At 41.1% G+C, this 16,897-nt stretch overlaps 1 protein-coding gene across 1 annotated transcript in view; it reads left to right on the top strand.

The window, feature by feature from the left end:
- The first annotated feature begins 15,897 nt into the window (after window positions 1-15,897).
- The window catches only part of MTHFD2L (methylenetetrahydrofolate dehydrogenase (NADP+ dependent) 2-like), a 37,649-nt gene continuing 36,649 nt past the window's right edge, over window positions 15,898-16,897 (top strand). The window contains exon 1 of the mRNA XM_010575583.1: window positions 15,898-16,049. Coding sequence (XP_010573885.1) covers window positions 15,898-16,049 — 152 coding nt within the window. The remainder of the gene's footprint in view (window positions 16,050-16,897) is intronic.

The following is a 16,897-nucleotide window of genomic DNA, read 5'->3' as shown; positions in this document are numbered from 1 at the left end:
AGATGTAGGAAATTATGTGGGAAATACTAATTCACTGCAAGGAAAATAGTATACTCATAAAAACTCACCTGTGAGGCTTGTGGCACACTAAATAAAAATAGCCTATTTTCAGTATTAAATTAAAATGGTGAAGACGCAGGTTATTCTTCAATCATATACAGAGTCAAAATCAGAAAAGAAATGTAAATTTTTTTTAGCCATTTTGATATTTTGAATACCAGCACTTGGGGTTTGAAACTGCCACTTCTGTCCAGCGCTTCTGTCTAAGCCACAAGGGAGCTAATAGCCATTGGTCAGCAAGACACGATTTCTCGGTAATGATAATATCTCCATTAGACTTACTCATAATGATAAAACCTTTATTAGACCAACTACTTTATGTGGGAGAAGTATGTACATGGACCACAAAGCCTTCATCATGCCACTTTTATATTTCCTTATATAGTGAAAATACCTAGGTTATTTAACTGTTCAGTAGAGTTTTGTATTTTTTTTGACAGAAATCTCAGGATGCACTACAAGACCAACACTCTCAATACACTGTGTACTGCAGGCCACATTTCACTCTGTCACATTAGTACAACGACGGAGTGCCACATGGATGTTTGAGAGCAAAAAAATACTTTTCTTAACTTTAGAGCCTTCTTCACTAAGGAAGTGAGTCTACAGTCCACAGGAGGTAATGACATATTATCACCCCCGGCTTAACGATGAGGAAACTGATGTCATAAATATCCCAGAACTGTGACCAAGGTCTCCTCCCTTCTAAAGCCAACACTGTTGAAGGATTGTCCTCCCAGTTCTTTAAATCAGCAAATTGCCACATTCAGGAATCTTTCCTACAGACACAAAAATCTTCTCTTGTCAACAAAATAGAGCATAGTGGTAGTATGATTAGAAAATTTTATAGGCAAACATGTGCTCTTTAACAATTCGTTCAGACTAAATGGAAGAGAAACCTCTTCCATTGGATTTTTTCATACCCTCCAGCAGGGGGAATGGTAAAAACAGTTCTCACTGAGAAATACAAAAAAGCACACAACAAGATGTACATTTATACCAAACTTCTGTTCTCATTTATTTTTATTTTTACTCTGTTTGACACACAAGCTTTTCTAGCAGAAGGATTGCATCTGGGTTGCACTATAGCAAAACCTTGCCCTTTTTGTTCTGTGCCAGAACTGTAGTTTAGCACTCTCTTCCATACAAAATAGCAATAAGCCTTTGCTGTTTGAACAATCTTTTCTATATCATCAGCTTGTTTTCAAAACCTGTGAAGGAAAGTTGGGTAGTTAAAGGGTGGGCACCTGGTGCTAATGAGAAAGACTTCCCTAGAGCTCTTCTTCAGTAGGGGTGCCACGTCAAAGATTGCAATTTCAGATTCCTTAAATCTCATGGGATTTTTCCGATGATCTGAATTATTTGCCTACTTTTCCAGTGACTTTCTGTCCCGCTCCACCTGAAGTATTACATATGTCAGTCACAAGGTGTGAAAAGTTACACCGGCATCATTAGAAAATAGTCTCAAACTTCATATTAAACAGAAAAGTTCAGCCTAGAAGTCGCTCCACTGCAGCCAATAGAGTTATACTACAGGTGAACGTACCCTGCAGATGCTTTTGCCTCCTGACTGCCATATATCTAAGTACTTGTCCTGTGGATGAACTCATTAGTATTTACTATGAATAGCTTACTGAACTGTGGAAAATACCAGTTCTCTCTACTTCTGTGCAACAGCAATTTTTCATTTCAGGGTTTTTCCAAAGACACACCCCACTTAGTAGTCATCATCTCTTAACTACTCGCAACATTTTCCCTCCATGGCATATGAATAATAGTATATTGCAATGGTAGGAAGGTATTATATACCTTAAACTCACTGCTGGGCAGGAACTGGGTAGCACATTATGATCAAGCTTGACTGTCATCTCTCCTTAAATTCTACTTTTCTGTGGGAGTGCTCTTAGACAAATAATTGAGATTAAAGTGTCTCCATGCTCATTCTGGAAGTTTTTTATGTATGGAAAGTTTTAGTCACATCCTGGGGTTGGAACTAGATGATGGGGTTGGAACTAGATGATCTTTAAGGTCCCTTCCAACCAAAACCATTCTATGAATCTATCTTTTCAATGACAGATGCGTTGTTTTATCCAAAAGTACAAGTACTGCCCCCCCCCCCCATCCCTTTGCTAATGCTGTGGTTAGATGAAAAACGAGAAAGATTGAAATGAACAGTATGAGAGCTGACACATCTTAAAAACCTACTTAGAAAAAAAAACAACTTAGCAAGAAGACGGATCAGGGAATGAAGGTGAAAAATAATGGTGATTTGAGAGAAAAGGTTCCAAATATCCTCAAACATTTCCTAGAGTAAATGCCATTTTCAGAAGTGATGTAAGCATGTAAATGTCTAAGTCATACTAGAAGCCAGTAGAATCTACATGGCTAAGAGAGTTCATAGGTTATGAATTTAAGATATGAGTAGTATTTGGTGGTAAAACTTGCCGAGGGCACTTATTCTGAAATATGAATGACTTGTTCCAGTTCATTCTCACCACTTTGCAAGTAAGAAAAGGCCAGTGTTCAGATCTACTGTAACACCAATACAATTATTAATATTACAGTTATACCATTCTAGTTTGGCTTCACGTTTCCCTGTTCAGACAAGCAAAGTGTCCCTTTCAAAAAAGTAGTATTTTTACAGCACTATTAGATGTGGACATTAAAGTTCAGCATCTTTTTGGAACTTAATGAGATTTACTAACTGTACCATGAAAACCTTACGTTGTCTCAGCATTTCAGGGTGCTGCTGTCTGAAGCTTTAGATAATCCTCTTGAAGGGTATCAATTCGAAGAGGGCCAGAATCATTAAAATTCTACATAATGGCTAACAGCTTAGAAAAATAGTTATCATGTTCTGCCCAAGCACCTACAGGGAAATTAAAAACCTGTAAATACATTGTTAGAACTCAAGTACAAACAATAAATGAAACCAATTATTTTATTCCCTCCTAGAAGGGACCAGGGCACCACAGGCACTACAGACAGGGCCAGGAACAAGACTGGGGATGTGACATCTGGTGCACAAGACTGCTGTATTGACAGAGCACTTATGCTTCGAATTAAGGGAAAAAAAATCATGTTGTAAATATCTCATTATTTCAGACGCTAAGAATATATTTCCTTTCTGGTTGATATAGAGCAGAATAAATCATACCAATATTATTCTAATCTTTACAGCTGCATAAACCCCTTTGCCTGACATTCAGGTCAGCTGACACAGCTGCAATTCAGATTGATTTCCTTCCTACTGCTAAAACATATACAAAAGCGTAGCATAAGAAATCTTAAGGTTTTAGCAGGGTTGGGAAGGGGAAGGGACTTTTTTTCCATATCAGCAAACATTAAGTTTTATCTATATTCAGAATGGTAAAAAAATGTTAAGTCAGTTAGGAACACAGCTATGTATGTGAAAGCAGATTTTCTAAAAAGCATCCTTTCTCCCAAGAAAGCTTATTTTATACCAGGAACTGTCCAAGACAAGGAACCCTGTGTTGTCAGGAAAGTTGCATCTTTGATGAAGGGGTTCACTCGAGCATGACAGTGCCAACATTGCACTGCTTGCATCCTGCTAGAAGGCTACCCTGGAAAGCTGCACAGCGAAGAATGCAGATCCGCAAGGAGCATTTTTTTCTTCCGGCACATCTACCTCACTTACTGGAAGCCCTCTAGTTAAAAGCTTGTCTGCATGTTAGGGCTTATACCCCCATAATTATGCTGCTAGAACTGCCTTGTGGTGCAGTTGTGTCTGCCCTTGCCTTCTCAAGATGAAACTGAAAGCATTTTGCAAGTAGCTTTGACAGCCCATTATTCAAAGCTGTGTCACTACCAAAAAGTTGGCAAGGCTGAAGAAGGTGATTTAAAATCATACTGCTAGTGTAACCTGAAGTCGATGAAAAGACCTACCATACCTTCTGGTGGCAGAGCTAGTGGGCAATGACATTCTCAGCTGCTCCTTGAGATCCAGAAGACGGGCACAGGTCAGAAGGCTGAGGTACGAACAAGAACAGGCACGGCAATGCTGTTGTCCCCCTAGCTAATACAGATATGCCAGCTAAGCCCCCCCAGGCAATGACATGGCTGGAGCCATCTTCATGAAATTCTAGGGACAGAGGTCAACTGATATTCTTAATTAGCTTAATCAGTGTGACCCGAACATTTTTTTTCTGCAATCTGTCAGGAAATTAGAAGTAAAATTGAATGGTGAATTCTTATCTAACTAGCTTGCGGGGTAGCTATTCTAAGTAAGCCCAAGTTTGCTGTTGCATGTTAATGGTTTAAACCTGTATTATACACGTGCACTGAACAGAAAACTCAGGTGTTCAGGGTCAAAGTCATGGATAACGAAACAAACAAGTTTTAGAATATTAAGAAAAGTGCACCCAGTTATAGCATAGCTGGCTGGAGCTGAACATTCTTTAGATGATCAATACCTGTGTTTTTTCGAAATACCCACTGTGGTAAGACTGTGTAAATTAGGTCAGAAATTTCAGAATGTTTCTAATTCATTCTCAGGGATTTAAAATAAATGGCTCATTTTATAAACAGTTCTCTCCACAAGTAATATTTTAAAATCACACAGAGAATGCACACCCACGTAAATGTGCCTGTTCGTTATTTTTTAATGCAAACTTATTAACTTTTATGAATATGAATTCCACTGACTTTAGTTAATCTACCCCGACATACTACCTTGCCCAAAATTTACCATTACAGTTCATATTTCTTAGTGTTATTGGGCCTCAACTGTGAAAACCCCAGCACTTTGTATTTAAGGCCACAAATGGCATCAAACACATGGTTGACCTTAATAGTACGGTTAACTCTTTCTCTGTATGGCAGCAACAGTCTTTAAGGAGTTCAGCCAGTCTCTCCAGCAAGTTCCCTGCTGTGTTTAATGGATTATTCCCACCCACATAAGCCGGTAACCACAGTCAGCAAAGTAAAAGATTCACGTAACTGCTTACATCCAAATACAGTCAAATAATTTGTCAACATCCCTTGTAATTAAAAAAAAAAATTAAAAAAAAAATCCAAAATTCTATTTTCTACCTCACACTGAGACTCAAACTTAGAAACAGAACATGCTTACATGACTTATGTTCTTAACTTTTGCCTCAACAACCATATTTATCCTTGACATTCATACTTTATAAGTTTGTAGCAGCAACAAAGTATCCTGGCATAAGTTTTACGCATCATCTCACAAATCTTTCTTCACACACAGGCAGTGATTAAGTCAATAGCACTGTACAGTTCACATATTTCAATATCAGCTGTCTATTAAATGGCATCTATTAATAACATTGTCAGATTACAGGCTGCTATTGATTAGGAAATCATTATTTAAACTAAAACCACGACAGTTTATATTCAGAACCACAGCTTGATTACCCTTTCTGCTCCACGTGCACCTACAACACTGAGGTGAGGACAGAGGTACAGCCCTAGAGTACAATATTGGGTCCTATGAATAACACCAATGTTTTCCAAAGAGCTGAGCATGGATCAGTTCTTTCCAAAGTCTTAAGAATCATGTGAGAGCTAATATTCAGGCATGTCACTTCAAACCTTGGCTAAAGTGACAAACCCTCTTTAAAATTTAACAGGCCCCCTGCATTTTGAACCTACATCAGAGTCAGAATCAGGACTGGACGGGCATTAAGGAAAGCTCCTCATGCTGAATAGCTAGAAGAACTACTTCACAGTTCATTCAAAATCAGCCTTTCCTCAATCCAAATGCAGCACATCTGACTGACACTGGCATGAGAGGATACACAGGCAAAGAGCTGCCTAGGACTACCCCTTTCACAGCCTCTGCACTAGATAAAAACACTTCAGCAGCAAAAAGGAAGAACCCGCTTCCTCAGCATATTAATATTTGAACATTATTACACAGAAATGTAATCAGAGGACTTCTTTATAATGTTAACAGGATCAGTTTCGTATTCTGTCCCATTTGTCTGCTACAAAGTGGATCGATTCATGCACAAAACATTCAGCAGACATAGCTGTCACACCAACTACACACACTCTAGGTTAAACAGACATAATAAAACAGAACAGGCCCCACTACTCTACCTGATCAGTGCCAGTTGCATCGTTACCACATCCACTGAATCCTGATATGTTCATGTATGGTGTTATGTAGTTATGACAAGTACGGCAATACAGAAACAGTTATGAAATATAATATATGCTCCCACTCCTTGTGCTATTTACTTATTTCTCATTTGGTTTGCCCTTGAGTGGTTTGCTTAAAACTATTTGGGGTGTAATACAGATAAATTCTTCCACGTGGATTTACAGGGCATGCCAGAGGGATGAATGTCCTCTTGGTTTATAGCATGAGGGACAGAAAGGCCCAAAATCCAGCACTTTAGGTTAGAGTGACAAATAAGGCTCTCCTGGGAGAGCATTGTGACACTGCGAACACACTGGAGAAGGAAGTGCATCCTATTTAGAGCAACGCTACACGAAGATATTTATACTGAAAAAGCCACTATATCAAGTGACCCACATTTCATCTCTTGTGTGTCAATGCCTCAGGATTGCACAGACATGGTCAGCTGCCTGACTGCAGCGAACAGGCTGGAAACCAAAGGAAGGTCGTTAATCGCATAACTTGTAGCTAAGTCATAGCAAAGGATGTTGTAAATATTAGGAGCTTACAAGAGTCTCCTATGGATAACGTGCAGACATATGGCAAGACTGTTGCCTAGCTCAGGCAGTCCACGAAGCACAAATCACTGACAGTACAGGAGCAATTCTGGGAAACTAGTGCTACGTGCCCAGTCCATTCATGTCTTCTTTCCTAGAAGTAAGTTTTTGGCTAGCATCCAGGACAGGAAGCTGGGATAGATGGATCTTCCGTCTCATCTGGAATGGCTGTTCTTATGAAAGTCATGTGTATTTTAGTCTGCAGTCTACCACTATTAGGAGAAGTTGGATTTATCCCCTACCCTCCTCATCTCTCTTGTGGAAAACAGGCACACGGATAAGTGGTGTCTTACTGCATTGCAACAAAAAAGCACTCTGCATTTTGATGAACCAGGACAGAGCAAACTAAGGTATATAAATAACTGTATCCTTCACCGGCACTAGGGAGTTGATGTAGGTACGCAACCTCCATCCCCGACCTTGGCAGTGCCAAAACACACCCGTGGATAGGTAGTATGAAACATGTTCTTCCCTTTCCCTCCCACCATTCCCTTCCTGCCATTTATAGGTGACCCAAAATTACTCCTCCCTCTCCACAACCTTGAGAAACTCCTGCCTGCACTGGCCACCACTCAACAGACTTGAGTGCATCTTCACACATAATAGTTTTCCTCCAGGGGATGGTGTCTATCAGAAACCACCATCAACGTCTGTCTCGGGAAGAGCATGGATTCCAGAGAGAGCTATATTTGGCTTCACTTGACCAGAGCAGCTGGTATCTGCAAAATCCCAAGTCTCCAAGGCAGAATTTTCACCTTCACTGCCCAGTGCACAGCGAAGACTGGGACTAAAAGACTGACAAGAACCAGTTTCCCTCCAGAGCCGAAAGACATAATTTACCTCCTGGAACAGACGCCTATTTTATATGTTATTTTTGAAAACTGTGGATCAGTGAAGACTGCTACAATTCTTCCCTCTTGCTCTATGTCATATGTTTTTCTTCAGATGCAAGTTTATCTACTAAAACAGCAATGGAAATACCTTCTTGTGCAACTCTGGATTTTTGTCTCCCACCCAATTTTCAGCATGGAAGCATATTGCCCAACAAGAAATGCTAGTAAAACAAGACACATCAAAAGCCTCTCATTTTTTTTAAAGTCCTCATGTGACTTAGGACTTTTTGTCATCAGTTCTTTGAAATTCTCAAAATACTAAGCATGAAGAAAGTTAAGTTTGACAGTACCCTAGGAGCTTCAGATAAATGCCTATAGATCGTCAAATGTACATAGTCATATTAAGCCTATTGTTGCAACTTAAAACTGGATTTAGCCCTTGCTACTATTTTTCTTGGCGGAAAAAATGGAACAGGAAAGACGGTTTCCATGTAAAGTTCCAGCTTGAGTGATTAGCATAATAGCCTTTGTGCTGTATTATAATAAACTTGATGAACTGAAAACATTTATAAGATATTTAGAGAAATGGCTAGGAAATTGCTTTTTTAGCCATAGCTGCAGACTGTGGAAGCAGAATGCTTTCATGGAGAAATTAGAAATTGCTTACTCTACAAGCGTACTCAAAAATGATGACTATTACCATCTGAATAACATGTCAGTTCTTTGCAATGACCTCCATGGGAAGCCAGGAGAGTTTCTTGAAAAGTATACTCCATTTAGCATTAAAAACAGAGGAACACCGACTTCAGCAAAGACACAGGCAAGCATCTTGCTCCACGGATATGAGTTTACTATCCTCGTCCACACAGAAAGAGTGCATTCAGTAACTCACTTGCCAAGTTAGCAACAATTATTACAGGGTTTGGGGTTTTTTTTGCCAGTACTATTTGAATAAAGTAGCTGAACGCATTGTCAGTGAAGTGCTGTATTTCAAGGGGTTTCCACAGTCAGGCTAAATAAAAAGCAGGTTCTTACACTCTGTGCAGAAATGACTTGGCACAAAAAAGAAATAACATACAGGTTTTCTATGTGAAACACCTGGTAGCATAAATAAAACTCACTAACTGACTTAAGAAATTTATCCTAAAGATAAATTTGTCCTTATCATTCCTGACTTGTGTGTCAGCACAAATCTGACTTTTCACCTCAGCCCAGAATTTCCGTCATACTCTTACCTGCTAGCAGCACAGCTTCACTTCTGACACCCACACTAAATATGTAATCTCAGTTAAGATGCTGTACTTGGTACCTACATTTGATGCTTCTCTTCAATAGATTGTTATCTCCAATACAAATTTTTAGGATGTCTTGCATATATACTTCTATAAATTCTATTATATTAGTGACCTTTCAATGAAATGCTGATTTCCTGTCAGTTTCCAGAATAACAGTTTCTGTAATATCCAGACAATAAATATAAAAAACCCCACAGCAATTACTATTTCAACAAGCTTGCCAGTCCTCTCTTCCTCATTCAATACTACCTGTAAATACCATCTATAATTAAATCCAAATTAAAGTTGCAAAGTGTCCAGTTTGCACAGCAAGGAAAATATAATTGTGTTAATCAAGTTCTTAAAAACTACAGGGAAAGCAAACAAATTTGGATCCAGAGAAATGCATTGAACATGGACTTACTTTTAAATGGCCTATATATTCTTTGTCAAATTGTGTTCATGTAACATACCAGACTTTTCTAACTTTTACTTTGACCAGCACCTTCTGCTTTCCAGGAACACTGCACTCCTCATCATAAGGGTATTAAACTAAATTTTTTACTACTACACCATCACGTAAAATGGACCCTTTTTCTTTCCACACTTAAACTAGAACATTTTGAGACATTTCTTTCTAAGTTTTCTCCCATGCCCTTGTCACCAATAGACAAGACCCAAGATCATAGATTCATTTAAGCATTTCTTCTCTAATTTTCCTGCTGATCCTAGATGGCTGCCAGCACACAGGCTTTCCAACAGTGACACACCCAAATCCCTTAGGCCCTGGATACTAATTTACCAGCCCTCATCACCACGTAAAGGTGTCTTCCAAAAAGAGGAGTGCTCAGAGCAACCCAACGCACATCACCTGTGTCCTTCCCCAACCCCAGCCCACCATGGTATTTGTAGCTTTTCCTGAGGTGATTTTCAACCCTTTACGGCCCTGCTCATAACGTTCAATCAGCTGCTCACCTCAGCCATAAATGCCAGCATTCCACCGTTCAATCAGAACGAAACACCTCTTCAGCCTCCAGAATCAAAACTTGAATAGGAACCATCTGCCCTTGCCTGAAATAAAAAACACAGAACAAAAAAGTCAGCAATGGAAAGGTAGCAAATTTCAACTCTCTACTGAACAGAAACTTTGTGTCATAAAAAACCCGAAACCAGATATGAAAAGATGGGAACTTTGCACCAGTGGCACATTACTACTGCTACGTCTCTAACTCCCCAAAAAGAAGGATGGTGAAATTGTGAAGATATATAAGGGAATAGCAACTGTAATATGTAGATGACAGCCATTTTGGAGTCGACTTAATTTTCAGGAAGATTTGGGACAATACACGTATTTTCAATAAAGAAAATGCCACGAGCTTAGAGAGTCTGATATAGATAATATTCGCGAGTCTGATGTAGATAATATTAGTGATACAACGTCTTTTCTGAATTTTTAACATGAAAACCATACTGAAAATTGTGACCTGACTTTATGTAATTTCCAGGTTTTTTTAGTTATGTGAATGAACTGGAGAGAAGTTACTTTCTGGGATTTTCTAAAAATGAGTGTTTTACCAAAAATTGTAGTCATCTAGTGAGTAGATCTACCAAAAACAAAGACAGCCGAAGGTTTGGCAAGTGACAAGAATGACGATAACTAGTATGGGTTTGCTGTGAACTTCAGTGTAGATTTACTTTGTTTTAAATTCATAGACTGTTGCCTTCAGTAGCAGTGCTAATTGTATCTGCATATCAAATTTAAAGCAACATAAAATTCCAGGTTTATGTTTTGCTGCTGTATGTTATCAGAAAAATAATTTTCATTTGTGGTTTTCTTTTTTTAATAGAATAATCTTTAACATAAGATCCACAGGAAGATCCCTTTATCAAACATAATTTGTAATGTGTGATTAAACTACATGCTAAAAGTCTTGGCAATGTTTATAATTCTTAAGGATTATTTTAAAATAACCTAAGAGAGAACATAAATGCAATTAAGATATGTCAATCAAGCTTAAGAGAAGCTTCCCCAGGCTGAAAATCATGTTCCCTGCTGTTCTACTCATAGCAAAGAGCTCAAGCACCAACTAGATACCTCATTTTCACTCATGCAGAGTTCTGTAATGAGACACAGTACTCAAGAAGAGTTGTGGCAGAGCAAATACACCTATTACAAATTTAACTGATCTAAACTGCACAGGGAAATGATGCAGTTTGAGTAGAATCTGCTTAAATTTACAGCACATTTTACATTCCTTGCAATTCAAACAGACTACTTGGTTTGACTAATAATGAAAAACAATGAAAAAGTCAAAGTGGCCTTCTTGGCCACCTGGGCACACCGCTGGCTCATAGTCAGCTGGCTGTCGACCAGCACCCCCAGGTCTTTCTCTGCCGGGCAGCTTTCCAGCCACTCTTCCCCAAGCCTGTAGCGCTGCATGGGGTCGCTGTGACCGAAGCACAGGACCCGGCACTCGGCCTCGTTGAACTTCATACAGTTGGCCCCGGCCCATGGATCCAGCCTGTCCAGATCTCTCTGTAGAGCCTCCCTACCCTCAAGCAGATCGACCCTGCCTCCCAACTTGGTGTTGTCTGCAAACTTGCTGAGGGTGCACTCAATCCCCTCATCCAAATCATCGATAAAGATATTAAACATAACAGGGCCCAACACCGAGCCCTGGGGAACATCACTTGTGACCCACCGCCAACTGGATTTCACCCCATTCACCACAATTTCACCCTATTCACCACAAAAGTGTTGCCAAAATAACTAAGATTAAAAACTCTCATTAAACAAGACTTGGCTGGGTATTTACTTCTTGAGTTCATGCCTTAAAGCTGCATATTGGAGCCAAGACTTTTCTAAACATATGGTGTTGACTGGTAGCCTGAGGACTCCCAATAGTTGCATGAAAAGCATAAGAAAAGAGTTTTTAAAAGATTGCCTGTGCTTTGAAGTCTATCTTTGTCTTAAAGATCCTAAATATGAACTTCCATCTTGAGTCTAGTTCTCTTTCATTTCCTACAAAACAATTTAATATGTGTTTGCTATTTCAGCTGATGGCTACGGCAAACAGAACTTGCGCTCCTGTTTGTCTCCCATTTCCCTGCCACCATCATCCGGGAGCAGGTCCTAAGGGAAAATAAGATATTAAAACGAGTGAAGTGACTGGAGGATCTTATTTTACATTCAGAATAATGACTATGTAGCAAGAGATGTAGTTAAGGCCATCACTAATGATCATCACGACATTCACACCGAACTCTGGCATCCCAATTAGTGTGTTTATGAAGACAGCAGCAGGAAGGATTGCTGTCAGGCAAGACTTACGTGTGGGATGAGTGCCTCCTGGTGACTAGCTTCCCCTCTGGCATTGCCAAGCAAGGAAGGCAAACACTTGCCTCGGTAACTATCCTAATACAGATTTTCTATATAAACATGAGGTGAAGGCACAGCCCGGATTGTTGATGCGCACTCTAAGCCAGTCACGGCACATAGGAACACACATGCACACACAGATACCACCCAGAACATGCTGATGAAGGAAAACCCTTCAGGCTTCAAGCGATGTTCCGTACTGCCTTCTTTTCCCCGTCGTGAACAGTGCACTTCTGAATGGAAGTTGAGTGATATTGGACCAAGGTGCAAAATACGTATCTGTTAAATAAATCGGTAACACATCTTTCTCCTTTAGTATCTTTTCTGTCTCCAGCAATAGCCATGACTCTCACTTTTGCTCACATTCCAAAAATTCCCAATATTCTGCTGTCAGGGCCCAGGTTTTATACGGTTTGTTGCTGTTAGAAAGCAGACTCTGCAGCAGGTGCTGAAAGTGCCAGATCACGTGATCTTGAGCAGGGTTTTTTAAAAAACGGTAACATGTTTGTCCTGAATACTAGGTTCATCCCCAATACTGTTGTCCTTCAAAAATAGAGGCTGCGGGTTGGGTGGGTGTAGGACTACTAGAAAGTAAAAAAAAGTCAGCAAATAAATTTTCTTAAAATACAAGGCTTCCCAAGTGTAAGAAGTTTTTTACTTAACCTGAGTTCTTCTCTAACTGTTTTTTTTCCTAAACTAAGATTCATTTTTTCCTTAAACTAAGACTGCAAAATATGACATGGTTCACCTTTCTTCTCAACCTCTTTGTCTCATACAAATGTACACCATCCAGCAGATGGGAAGGCAAAACAGAGAAGAAAAAAGTGGAGAGTGGACAGAAAGGCATAATGTCCTCCAGGATACAGAAAGAAATTACTCACTAAAATTTTTTGTAAAGCAACATTTCCTGATACAGCTTTTCACAAGATGAGAGACCACCACTTCTTACCAACCAACCATGTTTGACTTCCTCTTCACACACAAATAATTATTAAGAGATAATTTTAAGTTGATGGGCTTGTTAATGCCCAAGACAGTGTTTTATAACTATAGTCCTTCATCATATGCACATGAAAATACTCCAAGTGTAACAGACTCTGAAACAACCTGCTAAGAATACCCACCTCCTTCATAGCTGTCAATGCCTAACTCTGCTTTAACTGTTATGCAAACCAAATTGCATATTTTCAGCTTTACCCTTTGTACCAACTTCACCAGTGCATTTTTGTGGCTCATATGCATACTGTTATTTATTATTGTAGTATTTTCATAAGAAGTTCTATATAATGTACTTCACAGATCTTGAGCAATATGTGGTCATTTTTTGTAGGCTATGCTCTGCAAACTGTTAATTATAAATATTGTTATTATAGCAGTGGTGAGATTTCAGATTTTTTTTCAGGAATGATACGAAAAGGTGGTATATCATTTTGGTGTGAATGACTGACATTTTTCATATGTGCATCACTACATGTAGCTTCAGGGTCAAACTTGAGGTTGCCACAGTAAGGTGCAACTTGATTGGTGTGAAAGTTATTTTAAAATGTTGTGGTGTTTTGCTTTTTTTAAAAGCTGAGATATTTAAGTTCCAAGCTTGAATGGAATCTGAAACATAAGCAGTTAACTGAGGTCAAGAAAAAAGGTTTCATATTACTCATGTTACTGAAAACCTGTTTTTATTTGTCTGTAGGGGTCAGTATGAATAGCAGGAATCTAACTGATACAAAAGGTGAGTTTGCATAAAAGATAATGGGTAACTTTTTTTTTTTTATGTTCAGCATCACTGACTGTAAGAATATGCTTGCCTATGTTTGTCCAACATTTTGTAACTGATGTACCTTTGAAGTAAAGCAATTCTTCAGTCACAATCTGCATAGCAAATTTCAACAAAAGCATTTTTAATACAACTGCTTTTTTCTAGTGTACAAATTTGGCAGAAAGATCTGTGGTGGACGTTCCATCTGTGGAAAATTTTAACAACAGCAATTTGAAGTTTTGTAGTCAAGTATACAAACCTCGCCTAAAAAAAAAACGAGTGGACATTTTTCATCCTAGACAAAAAAAACACTTTTGATGGAATTGTCTTCTCTGTAATACCAATTTTTAGGACTGCTGATATTTTTTTCATTTGCCCATTGTGTTTTCTGTTATTCTCTTCAGCTTTTCTTTCTTTTTATATCTTGCCTATTCTTTGCGAGATATATATATATAGCCCCTTCAAATAACTTACTGCCTTTTGTAGGATTACTTGCAATTCTAAAGTGTCGGTCTATCCGTATTTGAACATCTCTGTTTTTACAGAACCAGCAATACAAGAGTCCTAAAAAAAACAGCATTCCAAAAATGGCTAGATCTTATATAAATGAGCTTAAATATTCAATTTACATTCATCATCTTCAGTTCTTTAGAAGCTGGATAGGATAGATTAGCATTTGAAGATCTTTGCTCTATCTTAAAGATATACTCTCTGCTCAGGACCGTAAATTTTCACAGGACTTCCTATCTCCTCACATGTTCATTTTTCTCTGAACAGGACAGTAACAAGAAATAATCATGGGAGTAAGGGACGGTGTACATAACTTTGTCAATGAATCTTGGGTAAGTGTCCTTTTTTAAAAAAGCTTTATAATTAATGCAGTACATAGATGCTAGATGGTGTGTAAAGTTGGTGTCGCTACTATTTATAAAATAGCAACCTAAAGGGGAAGATTTACCTAATATCTACAATACTGGAAGACAATAAAATTCTAGGAGGACAAGTAATTAAAAAACAGTATGCACATTGTCTGTGGGAACAGCTGAACCACGTTCCCTACACAAACACCTAACTGATCAAAAAATTTGCCAGTACCATAGCAGAAATTGCAGCATCAGTAATCTGTTGCATCTTTTCCAAGCTTTTGCCAGCTTCCTGAAGGAATTTGCCAACTGTCAGTAGGCTCAGGATTGCAGGTGAGGTTGCCGGTTATTATTCTGGCATGCTTTGTACACGCTATTTCAGATTGCAGTTTGTTTTCTTCTTTGCCTCTGCAAAGAGAAATTTTTCCACACTTTTTAGTGAAAAATCTGCCATAAAACACGACAGAAAGCACTAATACGAGTTGCAAGAAAGCCCACGAGGAAAACACGCGGGTGCACTTGAGAATTAGAAAGGGCATCGACGCTTGTCTGTGCGGCTCTGAGCCGGTGTCGGCTTTGCCCACACACCACATTTTGGCGGGAAGAGAAGCGCCTACGAATCAAAGGGTGCAAATGACGACCGCCTCGTGCACCATCTGCCCCAACCCCCGAAGCACCGCAGGGCGGCAGGGGCCGGGGAGGTGGGCAGGGGCCGTGCCGCTCGCCCTCTCAGCACACAAACCCGCAGGGTTTGCCAGCCCCGCGCCACCACACGGGTGGTGACGGCGGGCCCACAGGCTCGCCTTCACCGGAGCCGCCGCCGCCCCTTCAGTTTTGGCGGGCGGCGTCCTCCGCTCGCCCCTCAGGCCGGCCGTTCCTCTCACGGCGACCGGCACCTCCGCCCGTCCCTCAGCAGCGCGCCCCGCCCCGTCGCGGCCCCGGGCCCGCTACTTGCCCTGGCTCCTCCTTTCGTCGCTTGGCTGCGGCGGCGCTTCCGTCCGCCGGGAGCGACATGGCGGCGGCGACCGCCTTCTCCTTCTTTTCTTCCTCCTCCTCCTCGGTGCTGCGCCCGGGCTTGGCGCCGCTGAGCCGATGGCGAGCCCTCTCGCGACCGGCGCCCCGGGCCGCTTACGGCACCAGCAGCTCCCCTCGCAGCGCCGCCAGGTACGCCACGCCGCACCGCTGGGGGTTTCTTCATCCTCACTCCTTCCCTCCTCCTCTTCCTCCTCCCGGTGCGGCGGGGAGCCTTGTGGAGAACCGGGGGGCGGGGGCCGGCCGCCGCGCGCGCGCCCGCCCGCCGCCGTTTAACGGTCGCGCTGGAAGGTTCGCCAGCGCGCGGCGGGCAGAGCGGGCGCCAGACCGCCTGAGGGAAGGGGACGGCACCGCGGCCCGCTGCCGGGAGACCCCTCTCCTTCCTCCGTCGCCTCCGGGGGGGGAGCTGCCCCTGGAGCCCGGCTGAGTTGTAGTTCTCCCCGGGAACATGGGGCTCTGAGGGGTCTGTGACAGCGGGCAGGGGTCGTGGATCCTGCGGGGATTTAACCGGTGCGCTGAGATGGGGGAGCCCTTGAAGCGTGGCCTGCCTTCCCGCCTCCTCCCCGAGGGGAGCGCGGCCAGTCAACATTTGTTTGCTCCCGCTGCCGTAAAGAGCCTCTCAGTTCGTTCACACGCAGTTGCTATATATCTTAAATTTTTTTGGGCGTCCGTGATTATTTTTGCGGATGGCTTGTAGGCAAGCGTTTTCAATCTCTGCTGAAGAATATTACTGTTTGTATGAAGGGTTGAGTGATGATGACAGCCCAGCCCATTGCATCTCGCGGTCCTCAGCAAGGCAAGTGCTGTGATCCTGTGGCGCGCTTTTGTTCTGGGAAAAAAAAAAAACCCAAACAAATTCTAAAATAAAAGTGAATAATGATAATTTAAATAAATAAATAAGTAAACCCCACGTGGTCACGCTGTGTTTCACGTAGCACTGCAGCGGGCAGGGGTCTGCCAGTGTTGGCTGAAAGCCTGGA

This window comes from Haliaeetus leucocephalus, unplaced genomic scaffold (genome assembly GCF_000737465.1).
Source record: "Haliaeetus leucocephalus isolate CR32 unplaced genomic scaffold, Haliaeetus_leucocephalus-4.0 Scaffold484, whole genome shotgun sequence".
NCBI lineage: Eukaryota > Metazoa > Chordata > Aves > Accipitriformes > Accipitridae > Haliaeetus > Haliaeetus leucocephalus.
Note: the sequence above shows the minus strand (reverse complement) of the source record. Positions and strands in the feature narration are given on the sequence as shown.